At 37.9% G+C, this 24,733-nt stretch overlaps 2 protein-coding genes across 3 annotated transcripts; one reads left to right on the forward strand and one right to left on the reverse strand.

Annotated features, from left to right (window-relative positions):
• Positions 1-39: 39 nt before the first annotated feature.
• LOC106168453 (medium-chain acyl-CoA ligase ACSF2, mitochondrial) lies at positions 40-23,771 on the forward strand. Its single transcript, XM_087007424.1, has 20 exons — positions 40-89; positions 304-325; positions 535-618; positions 2,085-2,268; positions 2,546-2,680; positions 11,464-11,517; positions 12,879-12,994; positions 13,477-13,524; positions 15,741-15,852; positions 16,398-16,523; positions 17,179-17,381; positions 17,778-17,872; positions 18,389-18,459; positions 19,320-19,427; positions 20,074-20,222; positions 20,988-21,135; positions 21,422-21,474; positions 21,814-21,871; positions 22,140-22,211; positions 23,292-23,771. Exons 3-20 carry the CDS (start codon positions 575-577, stop codon positions 23,355-23,357), a joined length of 1,842 nt encoding a protein of 613 aa, XP_086863550.1. The 5' UTR covers positions 40-89; positions 304-325; positions 535-574; the 3' UTR covers positions 23,358-23,771.
• Positions 2,710-10,907, reverse strand: LOC106173592 (uncharacterized). Of its 2 annotated transcripts, XR_015333312.1 has the most exons (5): positions 10,579-10,907; positions 9,618-9,843; positions 3,280-9,431; positions 2,940-3,001; positions 2,710-2,753 (listed from the first exon to the last, which is right to left on the reverse strand). XR_015333312.1 is itself a non-coding variant. In XM_087007414.1 (3 exons), the coding sequence occupies exon 3, from the start codon at positions 9,265-9,267 to the stop codon at positions 3,805-3,807; it is 5,463 nt and encodes a 1,820-aa protein (XP_086863540.1). In that variant the 5' UTR covers positions 9,268-9,431; positions 9,618-9,843; positions 10,579-10,907; the 3' UTR covers positions 2,710-3,804. The 2 variants fall into 2 exon arrangements, 1 of the variants encoding a protein (XP_086863540.1); XM_087007414.1 differs by having other exon boundaries at positions 2,710-9,431.
• Positions 23,772-24,733: the final 962 nt, after the last annotated feature.

Here is a 24,733-nt window from a genome sequence, read left to right on the forward strand (position 1 = left end):
GGTCCTCAAAGTTGATTTGATTCTTTGAACTATTAGTGTTCAGATTATCAGAGGTACTGCAGCCTACCCTATAGGTAAGTGCACTACAGGTAAGTGAACGTGACCAATTACAAAACTTTTTGCATCGGCAATTAAGTATGGATATGTAAATTACAGATTGTTTTTCTACGCTAAATACACTTGTAAGGTAAAAAGAATATCGAACATAAACTATTCAAAGTTAAATGATGTGACAAAAAGCCTAAGCTTGAATGGAAACTGCATAAGTAAGTTCAGTACATATATGCTTTATTTCATGGCCAGATTTGGGACAAAGAAAGCCAAGGTATGTAATTATTTGGGTAACATTATAATTTCAAGTGTACTGAGTGTGAAGAGAAAAATGTCAGGGTTATCAGAGCTCAACGGCCTTGGAAACCATGGCAAATTTAAATATGATTTACTGTCTATTATTGTCAAAACGACTTTTGAATAAAAGAATAAGTCTCAAACTGTGCCATTAAGAATATTAATATAGAATTATGTGGATTCTAGTAACGAAGAGTGCGTCTTTTCTGTCGGCCACGAAATCACAATGTCGGCATCAGCTAGCGCGTCATTTCCAGTTGAACATCCAGAGTAAGTACTCAAATGAAGAAGAACACGCAAAAATACATTAATACTTAGAGCGTTCTTAGTTAAGAATATAGTTTACCTGTCGTACTGTATTTGTTTGCTCGTTTGCAATGCTTTGGTATCAATATGTTATCAACGTGTCTTGATGCAGGGGGGCGTGTGCTGGATAGTTCATTTTCACATAAGGTCCTTGCGATTGGTGTAAGGAGCACCAACTAACCCGCAGAAAGAACCCGGGTGTCTAGAAATCACACGCAACATCATGGGAAGTTGGAATTCCAAGCTGTAATTCATAACACAGCCAACAGCGACTCATTCGCTTGTAAACCTTGGAGAGGACCCTATTAATGCACATACAGTACCCTAACATATATGTTAAATTAAGATTTCCATGAAATATAAAGTGATGAATTTGCACAATTAAAAAACAGCAGATTTTCTGCACGTCACAGAAATAGTCTCCAGTGCCCTATATCCGCGAGAGGTTAAAAAGCATTCCTAGCCGCATGACAATAGATCAGGTGACCAGTCCGTCCAAGTCGATTCACTCAGTGAAAGGTCTCAGGTTGAGATCGCAACGTCAGTCAGTTACTAAATGTTAGTTACAGTATCAGAGCTATTTATATTTCTCATTCTTATTCTATTGGATGACAAACAATATTTGCTCAAAGTTATAAGAAATAACATGCAATTAATGTAAGGGACGAGCATGGGTCTTACACATACATGTACAGGGGTAGCTTGACGAAAGGCAACTACTCCCACCGGGTATCTCACCTGCGTTGTTCATTAAAGACTGATAAGTGTAGAACCAGTGCAATCTGGTCTTAAGTCACGGGCATCAATCTGGTGATACGCCCCACCCCCTCCCCTCGAGCTCGTTATCTCATTTAATCCACCGATCCTTTCTTTAAGATTCATCACGTTGGTTTTATGTTAGGTCATAAATAATTTTCTCCACAGAATGTTTTTATTGCGCTGACATATATATAAACTACCATATACTGCTTAAAGTAATAGATTTAATCAAGGAAGTAGATCATTCACAGACATTTCTCTGGTTGTTTCTCTGCACTTTTCAATGCTGTTAGAAATTTTTGAAAAAAAAAGAGAATAAATAAAATGATGTTATCGCTCGGTTGGTCAATGGTAGAGAGAAGAAAGTCTGCAAATGTCAATGAATGGCAGGCAGAATTGGGGGGGGGACCATGCTTAAATAGATATTGTAGTATGACTCAGAGTTACGTCAGAATCTTAGGGATTTGCGTGCAAACATAATTTTGAAAGAGGGATTTTTATTTTAAAACGGAAGAGTAAGAGGGTACACTGTATTTGGATCAAAGCAACAGCGACACTGTAAGAATGCTGTCAAGCAGGTCCATAAATCATCGATTTAATATCCTTAATATTCAACAATTTGCCAATCGCGGGCATTTCTACTAGGCCCGGAACATGTTTTGTATTTCAAGCGACGCTGTCCCTCCTACAGAACCGCTGAAGACTAGTTACATCCATGCCACCAGTAGGCTCCCGTTATTGTCGACCACCATCGGATCTCTGTTGACTGAGGCCGCCACGGCTGACCCAGACCATGTACCACTTATCTACCCGGAATACAACCAGCACCTGTCATACAGGGAATGGCTGCAACAGGTGAGGAGAAAGAAGAGCGAAATTTGTGGAAAGGTAAAACGATGTAAAGCTAATAAGGCACCAGCTGTATGGTTACACGTACCACGGATCCTTGACACGGTCCATGCACGGATATCGTTGACTAAAGGTGATTTTTTCCAAAATTTTTCTTAAATAGGGACACAATGAAATTTGCCTGTGGTGATGATTTAATAGCTTGAACTGTTTTCCCAACTCCCTAATTAACAGGCAATTTTTCCAGTTTTATCTTCGATTTCAAATGCAGTGTTTATTCTAGAGCGATCGGCTGGCTAAGGGTTTCCTAGCTTTGGGCTGTGCTAAGGGAGACAGGGTTACCATAGTGGCGTTTCCGGACAAGACATTTCCAATTGCAGTGTTTGCAGCGAACTCTATAGGAATGATTTGTCAAGCTGTAGCGTCCAATATCTTAACAAACGCAGGTTGTCTGTTTGAGCCTTTATTGATCCACTACAATAAGATACGTTCTGAAATAATAATAAATAAAGAGACTTAACATCTATACTTCATGTTCCTTTTCAATATGACTTACTTATATAATGACTGAATGTCACTGTTATTAAATCAATTTCTTTTATAAGTGCATTACAAAGTTAAGAAGAAACAAATTAATTCCAAAATTAAATGATAACATACATAAACTAGCTACTCACTAGACTTGTCTAGCCTCGACTTGTGAAACATGACAAAATACCGTAACCTTTGTCTGCTGACACTGTAATAAATATAAAACAACTTCATGAAATTATGTAGCTAGCTGAGAAAAACATACTCAATATCTAAGGAAAGAAAATAAACGTAAACTAACAGGCCTGACAAAGTTCGTTTGTTAACCACGCCTAATACATTCATGCATTATAACACGTGTTCTTAAAATGCCTTTACATTACTTGCAAACTTATATGCTAATTACTTAATGAGCTATAAAATAGGTCTAGTAACCAAGCAACATATATAAAATGAGTTTTAAGAAAGGACCGGGCAAATACATACTGTACTTATTTGTCTTTTTTCCTACTTTCTCTTCATACGTGCGAGTGTTGCGTCCTCCGTGAATCTGAACGTGTGCACCTCTCCCAACTTACGAATCTCTTTCTTCTAAAGATCATTTTCTCAACCAAATACATAGCAATTGCACCGAATGCAGTATGTGAGACTACATGGTAATTACTTTCCCTTAAACACGGGATATAGAATTCTAGCCACTACATACACCCTCCACCTTAAGAGCATGCCATGCTTCTTAACTATCCATATATATCTTTAACTACTTCAGCAAACTGCTACTAGTGATCTTAATTATTCAAATACAGTATAACATAAACAATGTATTGTAAGTATAGCAAAGAGAAATCCCTTATAAACTATTTAAAAAAAAAACATTCAATATAATCAAAAACATAACATTTTCAAGTCTCACTGGGACAGCGATCCGCCTACATCCCTTACACTGTTTAACACATCCACTTGATGTATCCTTAGGTCTAATTATTCACCTCGATTATATCATAAACAATGTTAATCTTCATTTTGACCTTCCAAAAACACACACTTGGTTACAGGTCGTACTAACATGGAATTTTGTGTCCTGACTCTAACTTTGCGCACAAGACCATCATCTCCAGGAAAAATGTTAACCACACGGGCAAGAGGCCAATTTCCTCGAGGTAATACATCATCAACCAGTAATACAACATCATCAACATGAATATTTCTTTCTGGCTTAATCCATTTCTGTCTTGTTTGCAATAAGGGTAAGTATTCACTGATCCACCTTTTCCAGAATTGGTCTGCCATGTACTGAACTTGACGCCATCTGCGCCTGACATATAAATCTTCTTTCCTGAATACTCCTGGTGGTAAATTATTTACTGATCGTAGGAGAAGCAAGTGATTCGGTGTCAAAGGCTCCAAGTCATTTGGATCATCAGAGACTGTGGTAATTGGCCTTCCATTCAGTATGGATTCTACTTCAGTCATGAAAGTCATTAACCCTTCAACATCCAAAGCCTGTAGCTTCAGCACTGCAGATAGCACTTTACGTATGCTTCTAATGCACCTCTCCCACACTCCTCCCCAGTGTGAGGCAGCAGGTGGATTAAACACCCATTTCACATGTTTCTGCACTAGAAAGTCATTAACAGCTTCTTGATTCCATGATAAAATGGATTCCCTTAATTCTCGTTCTCCTGCCACAAAATTAGTGCCATTGTCACTTCTGATCAACTCTGGAGCACCTCTCCTGGCGATAAACCTGCGCAGCGCATTAATAAATGCGTCTGTATCCAATGCACTTGAAACTTCAATGTGTACTGCTTTAGATGTCAAACATGTAAATATACACCCATAATATTTGACCATACTTCTTGCTCTCTTAATGTGAAAGGGTCCAAAATAATCTATCCCAACATATGTAAACGGTGGCTTGTCTGGTTTAACCCTTTCTTCAGGCAAGTCTGACATCTGTTGGACACATGGTGAAGCTTGTCTTCTTTTACAATCATGACAACTGTGAAGAACATGACGTACAGTGGAATTGGCCTTGATTATCCAATATCTGCTTCTGAGCTGTGAAAGAACATAATCTCTCCCTGAATGACCACATGCCTGATGATAATGTTGAATAATCAAATGTGTAACATGGTGCTTTTTAGGCAATATTACAGGGTGTTTCATTTTTTCTGATATCCCTGCATGTACCAATCTTCCTCCAACACATAACAAATCATTGAACATCATGGGCTTCAACTTGTATAAACTGCTAGACTTCTTTATCTGTCCTCCTTGACCTTCAGACAATGATTTGAACTCTTCAGGAAAACATGATTTTTGTACAGTTTTGATGATTATCATCTCAGCTTCGTCAACTTCATCTACTGATAAATATCTTTCTTTGCTTTGTGCTCCTTTCAGCCTAGTAATAAATCTTAAAATCCAGGCAACAACTCTCACAGTTTTTGTCCACGAGGAGTACTTCTGAATCAGATTGTGTAAAAATCCTGTTTTTTCTGCTGTCTGTGCACATGTACTGACCTTCCTTTTCACCTCTGGGTCATCAATGTCCAACTGTCCTTCATAAACAGCTTGTGCTGGCCATTCATCTTCAAACTTGGACAAAAATGCCGGCCCTGCAATCCATGTATTCTCATGAATTAACTGATTTGCTGTGAGCCCTCTTGAAGCATGATCTGCAGGGTTTATATCACTAGACACATGCTTCCAATTGCACAAATCAGTATTCTCACGAATCATTGTAACTCTATTTGCCACATATGTATGAAACCTTTTATCCTCATTGTGTATATATCGTAGCACAGCCATGCTGTCTGTCCAGAAAACTGATTTTTTAATAGGTAAGTCTATCTCTTTCCTAATCATCTGGTCTAATTTCACTGACACAGTGGCTGCAGCTAGCTCTAATCTGGGAACTGTCACTGTTTTCAATGGCGTGACTCTGGACTTGCCTACCAGAAAAACAACACTAACTTCTTTGTCATAATTCATCAGTCGTGCATACGAAACTGCTCCATATCCTACTTGTGATGCGTCTGAAAAATGATGTAACTGACATGACTCCACTAGACCAAATTTACATGGCTTTAAACACCTTGGACTTGAAAACTTGGCTAACTTGTGCACTTCAGACAGCCATCTTTGCCAGATCCTAAAATTCTGCTCACTTATCTCTTCATCCCAGTCCAACTTGGCCCTGGCTAGATCTTGGAGTAATATTTTGGCTTGTAACATACATGGTGCAGTAAATCCAAGTGGATCATACACAGAACTGATAATGGATAAAATGCCTCTTCTTGTTGCTGGCTTCTCTTTGACCTTGACCTTAAATCCAAATGAATCCTTCTCAGTGTCCCACAACACTCCTAAAGCTTTCTCAATTGGTAGCTTTTCTAAGTCCAAGTCTTTAACCTTTGGATTTCTGTCACTTTCTGGTATGGATTCTAACACTTTGGACGAATTTGATATCCATTTGGTAATCTTGAAACCTCCTTTATCAAGCAATTGCGTAACTTTGGTAACAAAGTGAATTGCCTCTTCTTCTGTATGTAGCGACTTCAAACAATCATCAACATAGAAATTTTCCTTCACACTTTGAGCAATCTCATTGCCAAACTCCTTTTCATTATCTTCAGCTGCCTTTTGCAATGCATAGCTGCATACACTAGGTGATGACGTAGCTCCAAACAAGTGAACTTTCATCCTGTATATTCCTGGTTCCTCATTGAAGTCTTCTGTATCCCACCAAAGGAATCTTAAGTAGTCACAGTGAGCTGGGCTAACTCTCACTTGATGAAACATTTCTTTGATATCTCCCATTACTGCTACTTCATTTTTTCTAAATCTTGTGAGCACACCAAATAATGAACTTGTAAGATCGGGCCCCTGTAGCAGACAGTCATTCAAAGATCTTCCTTTGAATTTGGACGCACAATCAAAAACTATTCTTGTCTTCTCAGGTTTTGCTGGATTGAATACTGGAAAATGTGGCAGATACCATGCCTGCGGTTGATCTTTGTTTGTCATAACTTTCTCAGCATATCCCTTCTTCAAGTTTTCCTTCATTGCACCCACATAATTCACCTTTAACTCTGGGTCCTTGTCCAACCTCTTCTTTAATAGTAACAGCCTCCTCCTTGCCATATCAATGTTGTTATCAAGAGGTTTTTCTTCTCTCCATGGTAAGTCTACGCAATAATGCCCATCTTCATATTTCACACTTGTCTTGAATATCCCTAGTGCCTTGATATCTTCTCTGGACATCTCTTCTTTTCCTTTAACTTCCTCAAAGTCTCTTTCAGTGTACTTGTTAAACATTTGAGTAAGTTGGGAATCTTTCCTTATGAAATTTGAAGTCACAGTCTTTCCTTTCCGTTTTAGTGGGCCATTTATTGTCCATCCGAGTACAGTCTGTATAGCACATGGTTCTCCCTCTCCTCCACTAACCACTTTTTTGGGCCTTAATGCTTCAAAGTTATCATTTCCAATAAGCAGCCCTATTGTTTCATCTTGTTTGTGGAAGTAGAAGGGGATGTCCTGTAAGTGGGTCCACTCACTGATGTCTTCTTGTGTTGCCCTGTCTTCTAATGATATAGGGAGTTTGCTTCTTGTTAATACTGTTGACAGTTGCATACTATGGTTTTCATCTACATCACTTATCTGTAAGCTGACAATTTCTCCAATCACTGGGGTAGCTTCTTTTTCTAGGGTTGTTAGTGTGTACTGTGTTTTCTTTCCCTTTATTCCCAGTTTCTTCTTGAGACCTTCAGTGCAGAAGGTGGAATTTGAACCGCTGTCCAGTAGTGCGTACGTTTGCACTACATTGTTTCCATTTGGGTTTTTCACCTTCACTGGCACTATGGGTAGTCCAATTGCAACATTTTCCGTGTCAACAAACCCATTAGCAGCACGTGGAGGGGTAGAGGAATTGTTCTCATTTGGCATACTATTGTAACTATGTAGAAGAGTATGATGCCTTTTCCCACAAACTTCACAGTTCCTTTTAAATTTACATTCATGTGCTGTGTGGTTTGGTTTAAGACATTTGAAGCACAGACCTTTGCTTAACACCATCTTCCTTCTTTCTTCATATTTGTCTGACACAAAAACTGGGCACTGGTCCAACCAATGATCTTGGCTGCATCTGATACAATGCTTGCTGACTGCTGCAGGCAGATTACCTTCTCTTGAGAAACTTTCTGACGCTTTGGATTCAGCAATAAATGACTGAGCCTTGATGGACGATTTGCTTGAAACAAGTGACATGTCAACCAAAGAACCAAATACAGGGTCACGCCTCTTCTCTGCTTCCACTTCAACCATCTTTACCACATCATTCAAAGTCGGAAATTTGCCCAATGCTGTGATCTTGTGATTGTTCTCTAACCATTTTTTCCTCATATCTAATGGAAGTTTCTCAATAATTCTTCGTAAGGATTGTCCTGTATTTAATTCTGCCTCACAATTCATGGCACTTAACGTATCTTGGCACCCTCGAAGTGTATCGGCAAATGCTCTCAATTGTGCACTGTCTTTTATTGATTTGTGATTTAAAACTTTGTTGATCCAGGCTTGAGAAATCAGATACGGATTGCCAAACCTTCTCTTCAGAGTTGTCATCGCTTCTGAGAAACCCTTACTTGGATCTGGGTGGTACAAACAGGGGGATATAGCATCTCTTGCTGGGCCTACTGTGTAATGATATAACCTAGTTAGTTTTTCATCATCGGTCACTGTCATTTTATCCACCATTGAAGAGAAAAGTCTCATAAAAGGCCAATACTTTATGTGATCTCCATCAAACTTGATGAGATCTGCCGGTGGGAGACGCATAGACTCTATGCTGGCTTGTTGTTGTTGTTGTGATAATTTCAAAAGTTGGGCCAATGAAGACTCAGCTGCAGAAGCAGGTGATTCAGCTGTTATTCTCTTTTCACCTTGTGTGGTTTCTGGAAAAAGCGGCTTTACGTCGGTCTGCTCCTTAACTAATCTAAATTCCTCACGTAACCTTTCTTCTTGCTCTTTTATAAGACGCGAAAATTCTTGTTTATCTTGCTCCTGGCTATCACGTTGCTGTTTGATCTCCTTGAGAATCTGATTGAGTACAGAAGTCACATTTTCTTCAGCTTGCTGTTCAACAAGGGGCTCTGGTTTCTCCATTACCCTGCCAATCCAAGACAAAGTTGAAGCTCTAAAATCCCTAACTTCATGTAGCACTGATGATAAATATCCTTCTGAGACATCAATGTCATCCTCGTCCTTCAGAGTTACATGGTAACGTTCATGGGCTTTAACAAACTTACTAACTGCTTGACTAAGTGCTTCGAGCCCTTCTTCTACCTCCTTTACTAAATTGCTACTCATAGATGAATTTATCTGATTTATGGTTCGTGTCACAACACCTTTAGCGGCCCCTCGTAGACGTTTTAAATTCATTGGGTCTTCGGTTACATCTTCTAAATCAGACATCTTTGTTGACTTGACTTGGTGTTGACTTGGTACAAATCAGCTTCTTCTTTCTTTAGGTCTGTTCCGTGATAGGCAAAAGTCTAAACTGCATGTAGCGTCCAATATCTTAACAAACGCAGGTTGTCTGTTTGAGCCTTTATTGATCCACTACAATAAGATACGTTCTGAAATAATAATAAATAAAGAGACTTAACATCTATACTTCATGTTCCTTTTCAATATGACTTACTTATATAATGACTGAATGTCACTGTTATTAAATCAATTTCTTTTATAAGTGCATTACAAAGTTAAGAAGAAACAAATTAATTCCAAAATTAAATGATAACATACATAAACTAGCTACTCACTAGACTTGTCTAGCCTCGACTTGTGAAACATGACAAAATACCGTAACCTTTGTCTGCTGACACTGTAATAAATATAAAACAACTTCATGAAATTATGTAGCTAGCTGAGAAAAACATACTCAATATCTAAGGAAAGAAAATAAACGTAAACTAACAGGCCTGACAAAGTTCGTTTGTTAACCACGCCTAATACATTCATGCATTATAACACGTGTTCTTAAAATGCCTTTACTAGGTAGATCACAATCCGCTAGGGGCGCTACAGTCGTAACTGTCCACGGGCAGTGAAGTGTTAAACTGAAGTCGGCCTGCTGACAGTTCGCCTATGGAACCCCTTTTTTAAATCTCTCTTTTAGCGCTGCGTAAAAAAACTAATACAAGCCATTAACTAAATAAGTTGTAAATCAAAGAGTAAAATCCGGTCACATGATTTTCCCATGTTGCAGTCTTTGACAAGTTTCGGTTCTGCTTGTTTTAAGTTTTGCCTCTACAAAATGCTAAAAAATTTCAGGTAAGTGCTGGTATCATCTTTTTGAAATTTATATCCAGCAAAGTTTATGAAATTTGCTATATTATGTAGAAAAATCATGAAATTTGAAGGTTGCGAAGTATAGTTAATTTAATCCGCAATATTACATGATGTGAAAATTACCACAGGGAAATAGCTCTGCCCTGATTAGTCACAGGCTATGTGAGCCAGACAATAGGCTGAGCACACAAAGACACACAGGGTGCTCTGCTGCGCCTGAGTGATCACTGCTGGTCAGTGGGCACAGGTTTTGAGCTGAGAAGTGTGGACACTTTTGGTGGATTTTTGCAGTTAAAAAACTTCAATATCTTTGTTGCTTGTAGGAATATTTAAAAAATTCCAAATGATTTCATCCGGTTTTTGCATTACCTTTCAGATGATATAAGTATTTTAATTTTCTGATCAGTTTGAAAATTTTTCTGATATACCTACCTTTACATTACTTGCAAACTTATATGCTAATTACTTAATGAGCTATAAAATAGGTCTAGTAACCAAGCAACATATATAAAATGAGTTTTAAGAAAGGACCGGGCAAATACATACTGTACTTATTTGTCTTTTTTCCTACTTTCTCTTCATACGTGCGAGTGTTGCGTCCTCCGTGAATCTGAACGTGTGCACCTCTCCCAACTTACGAATCTCTTTCTTCTAAAGATCATTTTCTCAACCAAATACATAGCAATTGCACCGAATGCAGTATGTGAGACTACATGGTAATTACTTTCCCTTAAACACGGGATATAGAATTCTAGCCACTACACAAGCGGTAATTCATCGACTGCGTTCCCATAACCCAATCGTACTACCAGGATCGATATTTTTCAGCGGGATTCTCCCTAAGCCACAGACAATGTAATCAACTTGTCTGGCACGCCTACTTCGCAAGCAACATGAACAACATCGTGGACCACAAAGTTTTCCCGACTTTATCCAAGTACTTTTAGTTACGAGTGGGCGTGCCAGACATTAAAGCCGTTTAAACTGAATACAATTTAGAGAGAATCCCCGAGGAGTTGGATCGATCCAGCTAGTACAATAGGGTTATGGGAATGGTCCCATTGATTATTTTTTCTTCACTATTGCCTATCGTCTTGTCACATATCATACGACAAATGTGATTTCAATTTTCTGTTATATTCGTCTTCAATTTTATATTTAAATAAGAGGTTGAAATGTTAGTTACCGCATGTGTAGTCTTCTTTAATATCACGATGCACTTATAATTAAACGTCAAATGAAAGTGCTCATTTTGATGGCAAATTGTGTATATCTTCATTTGTTGTCAATATTTATTTTATTTATTTCGACTTGCAGCAAGCCCATTTGTATGAACCGAGATCAACACATCTTGTAGTGCTCGTTAACAAGGTATGCTACATTAGTTATATTGATAGACAAAATATTTGCGAATATTAAAACTTGATGAAATTATATCAAAACAAACATGGAAATAACTCAAGCATTAAATTAAATATAATATGAAATCTTACCTAGAAATAAGTAACTATATATTTTACAAACAAAAGGTTAAACCTATTCTGTTTGCATCAACCCCTCAGTTAGCCTGGGACCATTCCCACAGTTATTTGGATCAGTCTATCTCCCTGGGGAGTCTCACTAAATTACTGTCAACTTGACCGGCTTAAATGTCTGTCACGTCTAGTAAAGTTGTTAGGGGGTAATTATCTTTACCCTCTAGCTGATTCGGTAGGTGTGACAATTAACACTTAAGCCAGTTAGTTGACAGCAATCTATTGAGACTCAACAGGGAGCAAGATCGATCCAGATGGATCGATCTAGGCATGGGAACCCAGTCTTAGTGTTTTCATTTTCAAATCTCCGTATGTGCACATTTAACGGGCCCTTACCTTGTTTCCCGCGCTGATTACAATATACCATCTAATCATCCAACTGTTGTGCCTTACAAAAAGGGCACGTAACGTAGTATTTGACCTGTACAACTGGGTCCAATTTTGGGTAATATCACATCATAATATTTAATATTCATGTTGCAAACAGTGACCGAAGATGCTGGCTTTCCGAGGAATTTGCATATGTATTGCTTGTGTTCAAAGGCTTCTACCACCCATCGTGTCCGTTACTAAGTTTTGGAAATTAACTTACATAATTAATTATTCTTGTAACCGCCAGCCAAAAGCAACTTTAAGACTCCTACAAAAAGAAGCACTCTAGCGTCTCAGAAATTGTGTCCAATTGAAATTCCCGACTTTTGTTGTCGATCGTCGAACAGATTATAAAACTAAACATGCACTAGTACACCTTTATGCACAGGTATATCTGTTCGGCGAGCATGTACATTATATTTGGTGCTGTATATGTTGTATGCACTAAATGAAACCATGTCTGCTTTACGGGAGCAAATGCGCTCGTATGTTTACCTGTACATATAATTAAAATACGATTAATTTCTCAGTTATAACCGAAACAGCGAATTGAATATGGTGTGTATCAAGTTATACATCATGTAGTCTATTTAGAAATAAATCGTTGTTTATTAAACATTTGTGGTTGTTTATGCATAATGTTAATCATAATTGTTATTAATTAAATCAACCATTATGTTTCATTTATGCATTAAACTGACCATAATTAACAGATATATCTTGAGTCAAATGATAGCCAAGCATGATCAACACACATGTGAGAGTTTGAAAATGAAGAAGCTAGCCCGCATCGGGACTGATTCTCAAACATTTTTCGCTTTCTAGGCCAAAATCAAGGTCATGTTGTTATTCCCTGGGGTAAACGATGCCAACTTAAAGGCTTTGAAAGAAATCATTCCTGACTTGGAAAAGTGTGAGGGGGTGAATATCACATCTGAAAGGTACATTAACTATATCTTAAGGATATCTTAACGATAGTAAAATGGTCATTTGATTATTATATACCATTTACTTCCGAAAATGTGCCAAAGTCATATTTTTATGTCTAAATATCCTACAAAGCATTTTCCCTTATTCAGACCTTAAAGTTGATAAAATCCCACGAGTAAAAGTATCTGATGACGATATTTCCTTCTAATACTTCAGCAAGATCATGGCGGTCTGAAAGAGTCATTATTCTTCTAGGGCTAAGATTCAATAAAAATGCTACAAAACATCGAATTCTAGCTCAGCTGTTATTATGACCACAAAATGCACACTATATTTCTATAGTTCTATATTACATGTAACCAGAAAATGAATTAAAATAGAAGTGACACAATGGTTATCATGAGCTAAAATAAATTTTAGGGAGTTTATTCGTTAATAATATATAGTGTCTTGTCTTGAACAATTAATCAAAAAAGTTTGTTTTGTTTTTCAGTTTACCAACCTTACGTCACGTGGTCATAGGTGATGGAAGGGTGACCGGGTAAGATTTGGTGGAAACTAACTCGAATATTTAACAGAAAATATGTAGTTTTGAGTCAATTAACAAACGCATCGTGAGTGTTGTATAATGTTACCTACAATGTTCAGCTTTGTGTCAAAGATTCCAATATATACTGTAGGTGCATGTTGACAGAAGGCACAAAACGCACTTTAATAAGTCACATATACTGTAACAGATACATGTTTGTTTATAGTTATACATCTCAGTTATTTACTCGTATGTATATTCATTTAGGCTCCAGAGCTCTAGAACTATCCTCTAACCTTTTTCTTATTTCAAGGCATTGATATTGGCCGTTAAAGGCCTACAATATACAGACTTGACATTTAATATGGAATATTTCAGTTTCGAAGGTATGCCTAGGTAAAAATGCATTCTTTTTTCAAAAAAGTCCGATCTCATATAAGATATGTGAATGGAGAAATGTGTAGTCAGGTGTGTCGTTTCCAATTAACTGAATACCAGGTTTGTTGCGCTGCTGCATTATGTAATATGCAGTGATTCAAGTGGGTAGTGCTCCTTTGGGCAGGTCAAAGCTTGGCTTTGGCAAAGCATGGTTCTGTCAAAAAAGTATCCATATGTCGGCAACTACTGCATAGAAGAATTTGAAATTTTGCATGCAGGTGGTCGCGACCGCGTGTTTGCAAGGTGTAAAATGAGCTATGCAGTGCTCTGCATATTTGTTTATCTGTGGCAGAATGGCGCGAAAAAGTCCGACATTGCCAGACAGATAATCGCGCCAAACGAAACGGTCCGCACAGTTTTATAGAGTAATGACCAGACTGATATACCTACACAGAGGCCACACCCAGTGTATTGATATTTTACCACCAGGGCACAGGACCCACTGTCTTTCGGGATATACTGTTGCAACTAAACAAAAACCACCCAGTCCGTTCAGAATGAGGGGTAAATTGCCACCAAAACGCATTTTTCAAGGCCCTTATCGAACACCAAACTTGTTTTCGCAGGTTAAAATTCCAGACGACCTCCGAGGTACCCACTGTAAACAGCAAAACATCGTTGTATGTTTCTCTCATGAACTGGGGACCTTGACCATTTCTGGGTTGAACACTGAAACCTCGCGGCTTTATTTATTGAGGTCAGATTTCATCTGTACCGCTCAATTAGTCAAAACAGAGTTTACAGACATCCAGAAGAGGCCAACGACGAAGCGTGTGCGGCGTCTAAAGTGACTAAGATCATTAACAGCGTCAGTATTTGGAGTGGACACCACATTGGTGCCAAAACACCAATGGTAGTCATCGACGAAAACCTGAACCAGATCAAATAATGGAATAATCTGGGAACCACTTGACTATCATTTGATAGGGGGCACCTTAGGAACAATTTTAGGTTGTGTGGTGAAATTGCCGGTTCACACAGAGCACTTTTAATAGCAGATTACGTAGAACACCAAGGGAATGAGCAACTACCTTGGCCATCAAAATCGCCATTTTTGAACCACATAGACAATATGTGGGTAGGCCATTACTCGCCGAATCAATGGCCTATATGTCCTACAACAAATCTGGACCAAATTGGACAGATTTTGACCGATGCCTGGAATGTTATTCATGATTGAACCCTAAAAACCTAACCCAAGGAATGCCTTGCCACTTGAGAGCGCTGGTAGCAGCCAGAAGAAGTCAGGTGTAACAGCAACCGTTACTGTGACTAGACACTGAAATGAGTGTCCTTTGTGGAGCGTGTAACTCTTTTACAGACAATAATTTGGAAAATATGGAGATCCAAAATATCTCTTTTAATGGTTGTCGTATGACATAGAATAGGCAATGTGTTTTTGTTTGCTTCTCTGGCGAATTCCATTAATGAACTGATGTCAAAATGACATCAAAGAGATAATTCAAAGTTATTAAAACACGATTTTAATCCTTGTTTTCTTTTATCAGTCAGCAAAATAGGAAAAAACTGATGAAAAATGATTTGGAAAAAAATATTCCATATTAAATGTCAAGTCTGTATGTAAGCAGGTTATGTGTACCGCTTGTGACACTTATCTAAATGCTGACTGAAGAAAAAAGCTTGAGACTGGTAATAGACTGCGAGGAAAGGAAAGGCTAAGCCCCCCCCCCAAAAAAAAAAAAAAAATTACCCAAAATTTCTGGTGGGGATGGCAATTACAGCCTACAGCCTCGTACTTATAATGTACCGGTAAGGTGTGTATGTTGTAGGTTGACTATTGAGAGTCTGTGTACCCTGGGGGAGAGTATCAGCGACCAGACGCTGAGAGAAGCCAAGGCTAAAGTTACCATGGACGACATCAGCTATGCATTCTGCACTACGGTATGTAACCGCGTTAATTAACAGTCTATGACTGAATTCCCATAAACCTATAGACTAGCAGGAGCGATCTAACTCAGCGGGGATTTTCGCTAAATTGCATGCAGTTGAAGCTGCTTAAATGTCTGTCACGCCCACTGAAGCTGCTAGGGGGATAATTAACTTTCCTGCACGCTTAAAGTGAACACAATTCAGTGAGAATCCCCTCGGAGATAGATCGATCCTGCTAGTACGATAGGATTATAAGAATGGTCCCTATATAGGCCAATATATGTGTGTCAATGGATGCATTTCTTTTTGCAAGCGGAGTGCAGTTATTACATTAGATATTGTTTTTATTACTTAGGTAAATTTGTTGTAAAGGGCTTTGAGAACCTACAGGGGGTAAAAACAAGTTTAGGATTACAACAATCTGTATTTGCCTGGCCTAAAAAGCTGTTCTACCAAACAGGCGATTCCACCATAATTAGTCTACCATGAATCAACCGAGAAGATTAAACTTTTGGCCTTTATTGAGCAAAACAAGCTGCACTGTGTTTATATTCTAGGGCAGCACGGGATCTCCGAAGACAGGCCTTAATACCCACCACAGCACCGTAAATTCGATGAAATATACATTTATGAGAAATGGAATCGGAGCTCAGGTGAGACACGAAGTAAAATGGAACAGAGAGGTGAAGATAATACATCCACACACCACCCCCCCCGACCCCGCCAAAATTTTAAAACTTTCCTATAGTGTTCCTGTTGCTTCAGATATGAAAAGTGCGCAATAGAGGTAATATTTCCAACTCTGTGTTACAGTAATAAGCCCCCTCTTCATTTCAACCTTTTTTCCGCCCGTAATTTGACTTTTGTAACTGGAATAAATTCAATCAAAGCCTAACACAAGTATTATTAATATTTGATAAAATAGCTCTAAAATTTTACAAAAGCGCGAAGTGTAATTACTTTAATAAAGACAGTGTCCAGATACGTGCTTTGATATGCTCACATTATATGGATGACATGGCTTCAAGTCAGACGCAACCGATCTCTTAACCCCCCTTTGCACTGGACGGCGTCCTTTCGGTAGTACATGTACGACCCGATTTAAGAGTAAAAGTAAGAGTAAATAGTTTACCGGTATGTGCCCACAACTGGTCGATTATTAACCATTCATTCTGCAACCAAACCAATGCTGGTGCCTCCTTTCTACGACCACAGCAATGGCAGATTCATGGACGCACATGGACGCAGAAAGGATCGCCGTCCAGTATAAAGGGGATTTTAGACAGTACTTGTGAATGAGGAAGCTACAAAATTGCATGTTTCGTATGTCTTTTCCAGCACTCAGTTGTAGGGCTCATGAGCAGCGCAGTAGACGACATCCAGATTGACTGCGTCGTGTGGGCGGTGAGGGATTATAAGATCCGCCCCAAAGCAGTAGTGTTTCCGTCCACGCTTTGGAACGCTTACTACGACCAACTTGGGCTCACGGAAGAGGAGGGTTGGGGTGTAGAAGATCTACTCAGGACGATACAAGATTACAAGTAAGTAGGTCTGGGTTACTGATATTATGCTCTCTTGAACAGTCATACATGTACCATCCAACCATCTCATCTTTTTTTCTAATCTAGTTTTATCCTTTTCACTAATTCACGTATTGTAATTTGTTTTAACAGATAACATTTTTTTCTTCTCCTTTATAGCTTCATCTGCTGATGTTTCTTTTAAGTAGCAGGTGGGGTTTACAAAGGGACCGTGCACTAAATAGTGTCGATACTTTTTACATGGTCCCTATGGTCATGTTGCTTATCTTAAACTTTATTCGAAAAATGCTGATGGATGTATGATTGAAATTCTGTTTATTATTTTCTTATTTCTGTTGTGAAAGGTATATTATTAACAATATTAGATTTCACTTTCTTTTTGGTTTACGTTTTAAGAATCACGCATGCCGATGTTTACCCGCAGTTTTGGGCAAAAATTTTGGAACGCCCTGAATTATTGAAGAAGTATGATATATCTTCGCTAAAACGAGGTATTTATCTAACCATTTTTGCTGTAATAAACAAATAACAGTAGGTGTGAAATATCCTTTAAAAATGCATTTAATTTTGTTTAATAACGATATAGATGTGCTACCTTGAGAATGTACATCCTCAAAAGTCGTAAGAATTGTTTAAAAGACGAGTTCTGCGCCTGCACGTGCACATTAAGCAGATACATGTGGGCACCGGCATTGTATTTTATCCATCAAGGCGGAATTTTTTTCTCTCGATTACTGTCCTTGTGTGCCCCCTCACACACACACACACACACACACACACACATACACACACACAAAGAAAGAAAGAAAAAGGAATATGGAAAAGAATACAATGCCTTAACACAACAATGTAAATAATGTTAGGCATAATAAATCGTAAATTTGTCTTTGCAGTATGTACTTGTAGATTTATTGTATGCACTGCTATATTTGCCGATTTTCTTCATTCACTTTTGAAGGCTAACGCTTTTTTGTGATATAACCTCAAATGTTTTTCTGTTAATATAGGCACCTGGACTGGCACGTACTTGAGCGAGAATTTACAGAAACAAATGTCACAGTTAATCCCAGAATTTACGGTACATGCCTGTTGTAAAACTTTTATTTATTTTCGAATTGTACATTTTCTTTATAATTTGGTTAATACAGGCCACAGAAACGATAATAACTCCATTTAACCGCAGTTTACATGTAAGTTGTAAATTTGGTGTTCGCAATCACAAACCTGCCGCTCGATATCACAAACAACAAATTCGTCTGTAAATCCTGTTATACGTGAAAATTCATTTCATCATGCGTTATCATTGTACTCGATCTTTAACAGCCAGTGATACACTGTATATGAAGTAAGAATAGCTTATTGATGGAGATCATCCGAGATCGCAATACTTGCGTGAAATCAAGTAATATTTCGTGTGTTTTTAAGGATAGTGGAATCAGAAATAATGGAAGACTCAGCCAACGAGTAAAAACTAAAATAATTTATCAACAGATTGTGGTTGTTTATTCGTAAGTGCAGTAGAAAACAGTCCATGTACAACAGTACGAATTCACCTTTTAGAGTGTCATTTTTATAAATACAGCATTACTGCATGACGCATAGTGTTTTACCCTTATCGTTACAAAGATTCCCACACGATTCCAAGTCAGGTATGGCGTCTCGTTTTACAGTATCCTCATCGACTGGCTGTGCGTTTTACTGAGATAAATGCTCAATCGCACTGTATATCGTTTGGTTCTCGTCGTAAGTAATCTCGTTTTCCTAAATACCCTTATAACCTTCAGCTTCTAAAAACGACGACGGTCAAGCAAAGTATGGATAAGTAGACAATTTCCCTTTTAAGACAACTGGAACCAATGTATGTACATATGTAGTGTATATATGTTAATATTATTTTTCTGTTAATTTTAGTTAACTATATTTCTTGTTACGTTCCAGAATGGTTTGGGCCTTTCAGAAGTGTATTACGTTTCAATGACTTACCCTCGTGACTCTAACCCTAGCCATAGATTTGGATCTATGGGATTTCCCATTGGCCACACGGAGGTACATGTAGATCTTGTTATATGTAACTTTTTGTATTACACATGTGTCAATGGTTGTGTGATGTTTCAACACAAATCTCCCTTAATTGCATTTTGTATACAGTTCATGTCATCTAAACACGTGACCATGTACTTGTAATTTATTTACTTCGAACCTTAAAACATGAAATGCGAAAAGGACCCAAAAAATATTGCTTTGTCTTATTCGTATTTTCACCATATCTATATTAAATGTGCAAATTTTGTACAGTCATGCAAATTCCCTGGCTCATTACTTTGTTACAAATGGCTCCCATATTAAAAAGGTACTATTATTTTGGTATTTATTGGACTTTTTTCAAGAGGAAATAACATAACTACCCAAACTGTCCATAAGATCACAGTTGTCAATACTGTTCATATCTATTGGTGGTGCTTAACACCATATCATATGCACCGTCAGCTATTATCTTCTACATTAAAAAACCCTCTGTGCTTATGAATTGTTTTAGTTTATTTATTTATATTTAGGGATTTATTTTCTGATTATTAGTTTGAAATTAAATCCTTAGATTTTACATGTGATAATATTTGTAAACAATGCTGAGGCGTATGTGTAGCGCGGATTTAAAACTCGTATTAGTTTTATTATTATATTTTATATATAGGTGAAAATAGTGGATGAAGCCAATGAGAATATTGTTCCAATTGGGACAGTTGGTGAAATTTACGTCCGTAGCTTTGCCGTGCTGCTTCGATATGACGATGAAGAGCAGACAAAAAAGGCAAAAACACCAAGTGGCTGGTATAAGACAGGGTGAGTGGGTTTGTTCAGGTACAAGATGAACTGGTATGAATCGCTTCCCTGCCCCTCTAACTCTATCTCTCTCTCTCTCTCTCTTACACACACACACACACACACACACACACACACACACTATTTTCTTCTGAATGCACCCATTCACGACGGCGGACTAACTAGTCCCCGGACCAAATATGGCCGACCCACTTAAATACTTCTTGAGTAATCCCCGCGGAGAATCTGTTCAGTATGTATAAGGGGTTGGACGGCAAACCTTAAAGTGGGTCGCCGTATATAATCTGCAGACTAGTTTCTCGTATTCACAACAGATTATCCGCGGACTAGCTGATCCGCGGACTAAATATTTAAAAGCAAATCGCCTTATTCCCTGATGCCTCCCACCCCGGCTCCACACGTGTCTCCCCTGTAGGGGCCTAGCAATTAAACCTCGAAGCCGCAATTTAATCCGTTTGGAGACGGGGCCACCATTAAAGGGTTAGGCGGCGTTACTTTTAAGTGGGGTCGGCCATGTTTAGTCCGCGGATTAATTCATCCGCGGACCATCTGTTCTGAGTGCACCCTACTAAACAATAGATCGACAATATTAGACACACGCGTGTATAAATATGAATTTATATGCGCATTATTATACGAGTAGTACATGTGCACATGTAAAACATTCCTGTCCAAACATTCCATTATCTTTTTCTCACGTCGGCTTTACATCTAAAATTGCGGAAAGACTGCATATATAAATTAAGAAGTCAATGTTTAATTTAGTGACATGGGTAAAATGGACGAGAAGGGGTTCATATACTTTATGGGGCGCAAGTCTCAAACTATGAGGTACAATCACTATTCCGACAAAGTGTATCCTCAGCCCATTGAGGAAACCGCCATGAAACACCCTAAAGTCAAAGAGGCCGCGGTAAGTTTTTTCCTCTTTTGGAGGTATTATTTAGTTTATACTCACCAAGCAATTCTCCAACTTACATAATCTGACAGATCAAATAAAATATGTATTTTGTTTTATGTTTTTCATTTTATTACTTTTCTTATTTATATATTTATTTTGTAGAATATGTATATGGATATTGTGTATTTTACTTTTGTGTACAGATTACATAAATTTAACTATTCTCTATGATATCGAAAAGAAATATCACATGACATATAGTTCAGTACAGTATGAGTCCCTGATGTTGTTTTTGCAGGTTGTCGGACTCCCAAATGGTGCATTTGGTGACACCATCATTCTTTGTGTGATGTAAGTCGATCTCATAACATTTCAGTTATGATACATTTTTAAGGGTCTTTGGTGTATGTTACATTGTTGTTATTATTGCTCTAGTTACATTGAAAACATATTTAGGAACTGCCTGAGAATGGAATAAAAACGGTGACACGGTGACACTTAAATATATTTTAAAGTTCACGGGAATACAAACTTTAAATGATCTCACACTTGAACGTTTCAATTGGAGCATTAAAATTTATATACCATGTGATGTGGCTGCTGCAACTGTTGTACACTGTATGTCGCTGATGTCATTCTAAAGATTAATTCAGTTTAAGGCCTTGCATGATCCTGTTTTTTTCCTTTTAGCTTGGAACCGGGGGCAACTTTGACAACTGACGAACTTCACGACTACTGTAAAAAGGAAGTAAGTTTCGAATTAATTTTACGAATTATTATCTCAATTTATTCAGATTTTGGCACAATTTAAGATAATTGTGCAAATTATATGGAAAGTGAACTTATAAATGCTGACCACAGACGAAATTGTTACATACACGACCTCAAATAATGGATATGGATAATTATCAACGAACTTCACTCTCACGTAAATGAATTATAGCTGTAATTGGTCAATTTTAATTAGTTCCCCGAGACATATAATGTGTGAGAACTTTTTTCTTTGTTTGTTTCAGCTTCTGGAATATTATGTACCGGATGAGTTTTATATCTTTGACAAATTCATAAAAATTGGAGCAAGGCACAAGGTAAGTAGCCCAGGGTCCTGTTTCACAAAAAAAATTAAGTCAGCTTCACTGATTAAGAATTTGGTTACCAACGTTACACGGTGCCGTGCACACACCTTATCCTATCAAGAAACAGTATTACAGCACTCTTACGGAAATCCTAGTCAACTAAGTCAGGGAACTGATTTAAGATATATATATATATATATATATATATATATATATATATATATATATATATATATATATATATATATATATATATATTTTTTTTTTTTTTTTTTTTTTTTTTTTTTTGTAAAACCAGGGCCAGGTTTCACATCGAACGCTGGCAAGATGCGAAGTTTATGAATATCCATTCATACTCGCTTCCGGCAAAATTGAAATTCAGTGTTACATGTATCTGATTGAAGCTGACTTCACCAGCCAGATTTGTTTCTCGTGTCTACTACTGGCTCGATGTGATCACTGTTTAACCGATAAACCGAATTTTCCGCACCTGATCATGACCTTGAAAGTCATGTCGAAGAAATGACACGGCATGTAGGCCTTTTATAAACATACTCGTAGCCTGTAGCCTCTTACGATGTGAAAAAAAACGTATGGAAAATCCTTTACAATTTCATCGTACGGTGCCCGTGGCAAATGTAATCTAGGCTTATCTACGTCACATACCTTGCCAAGGAATCCGGATAACCGGATGACCATCTGTGCCTGGTGCATCATATTCTTATAAATAATCTTCAAATATGATAAACATGCTCACATGAGGGTTTGAAAATGAAGAAGCTGGCTCCCATAGACTCTGTAGCTTAGAGACAAGCAGTATTTTTAAACAACCACTGTTCCTAACCATGGACGAATGTATATTTCGTCCATAAGCTAACGCAGTTTCACCTCTCATCGGGGACTCTTGCTGAATGCAAACAGATTAACAGTATGGCACGCCTCCTTGTGCTGTTAGTGGGTGATTAAATTTCGCGTGCTGCTCGAAGAGGATTCACTCATTCTTGCATTCTTTCTTGCATTCAGCGAGAGTTCCGGGGGAGTTGGAACAATCTTGCAACTTAAAAAATGTTTGTTTTTTTTTTGTTGTTTTAGGTAGATAAAAAGCAGCTTCTTGTGGACGTGAAGCAGATGAAAGCTGAAACATCCGAGGCAGCATGAGTTCCATGACAAATGAGGATAATTTTTTAATCAATGTGATAAAAAGATGTCTCTTAAATTAAACACTAGATTCTTTGGTCTGACATGTACTTTATTTTTTGCACCGTGTAAAAATACATGTACAATTTAATCTTTGTGTACATTCAAGGACACTAGACCTGACCGAATGCATTTTTTTACAATGATGCTTTTTATGTCACTTTTTAATAATTAATTTTATTATACGATGAGTGATGCACCTTTCAGTGGAGCTAATTTTCACAGTAGGCAATTGTTGAATCACAAATTGTAACGAGGTTAAAGATTGGTTCTTATATCTTTAACTTAGTTGTCTTTAAATGACAATTTTAACTCAATTAAATTAAATTAAACTGAACTAATTTATTCAATTTTAAAATAAATAGGTATTCTTGATGTTTGACTGCGTTGTTTAAAATATCAGTCGTGTTAAACTGGGAGCATTGCAATGCTAGTGCATTCTAAGTAAATAATAATAATAATAAGTTACATGAGGATGTTGGAGGGACGTGTCCCCCCCCCCCCCCCCCCCCCCCATATTGAAAAACAAAGTTTGATTCTAGCCCCCATACCTGACCAAAAGCTGGGTGAGGGTACATGCATATATAATTACATCACTAGAAAAATAATTCAATAATGCTTAAACACTCACTTAAAACAATTTTGCCAAAGATTGTCTCTGCAACATGGTTGGATGGCAAAAAAGGGAATGTCTCATATATTTCACATACTCACAAGCTCACACACACACCCACACACACACACACACACACACATCGTGGGTAGTATTAATTTAGTGGAATCAATATCCGTAACAAAACGACTGACAATAGAATCGTCCTTCGGATAGGGCGGCAGGATTCCATTCCTACCATTCCTGTCACAACATTGAAGAATATATACCCACAGTGTATGATTTAATCTAGACCACCTCCCACTTATATTGAGATCAGGACTGGCTGCCCCGCACACCGTTAAGGACAACTAAAGTATACGCTTATTATATGTAATATTATGTGCATATTCACTCCACAGCAGTTAATATTCACACAATATCGATAGTCGTCTTGACGACGTGTACTGTATGTATCTGTATTGCATGCGCTACTACGCAGTGCGTATCACCCGGGGTCCCCCCCTTACACACGCGCGCGCACACACACACACACACTCACTCACACACACACAATACATACAGAAACAGATGTGCCAATTTGCAACAGTGTTAAATGGATGCAGGGAATTGTTATCTTTCACAATTAATATCGTCATGGAGAACAAACGTTTCTTGAAATCATATTTATTTTTCTCAGTTGAACTGACCCCAAGAAGGCAAAGCTCATATGCACATCTTAAAG

Source organism: Lingula anatina, chromosome 3 (assembly GCF_051362555.1).
Source record: "Lingula anatina isolate TDL-2025a chromosome 3, LinAna3.0, whole genome shotgun sequence".
Taxonomy (NCBI): domain Eukaryota; kingdom Metazoa; phylum Brachiopoda; class Lingulata; order Lingulida; family Lingulidae; genus Lingula; species Lingula anatina.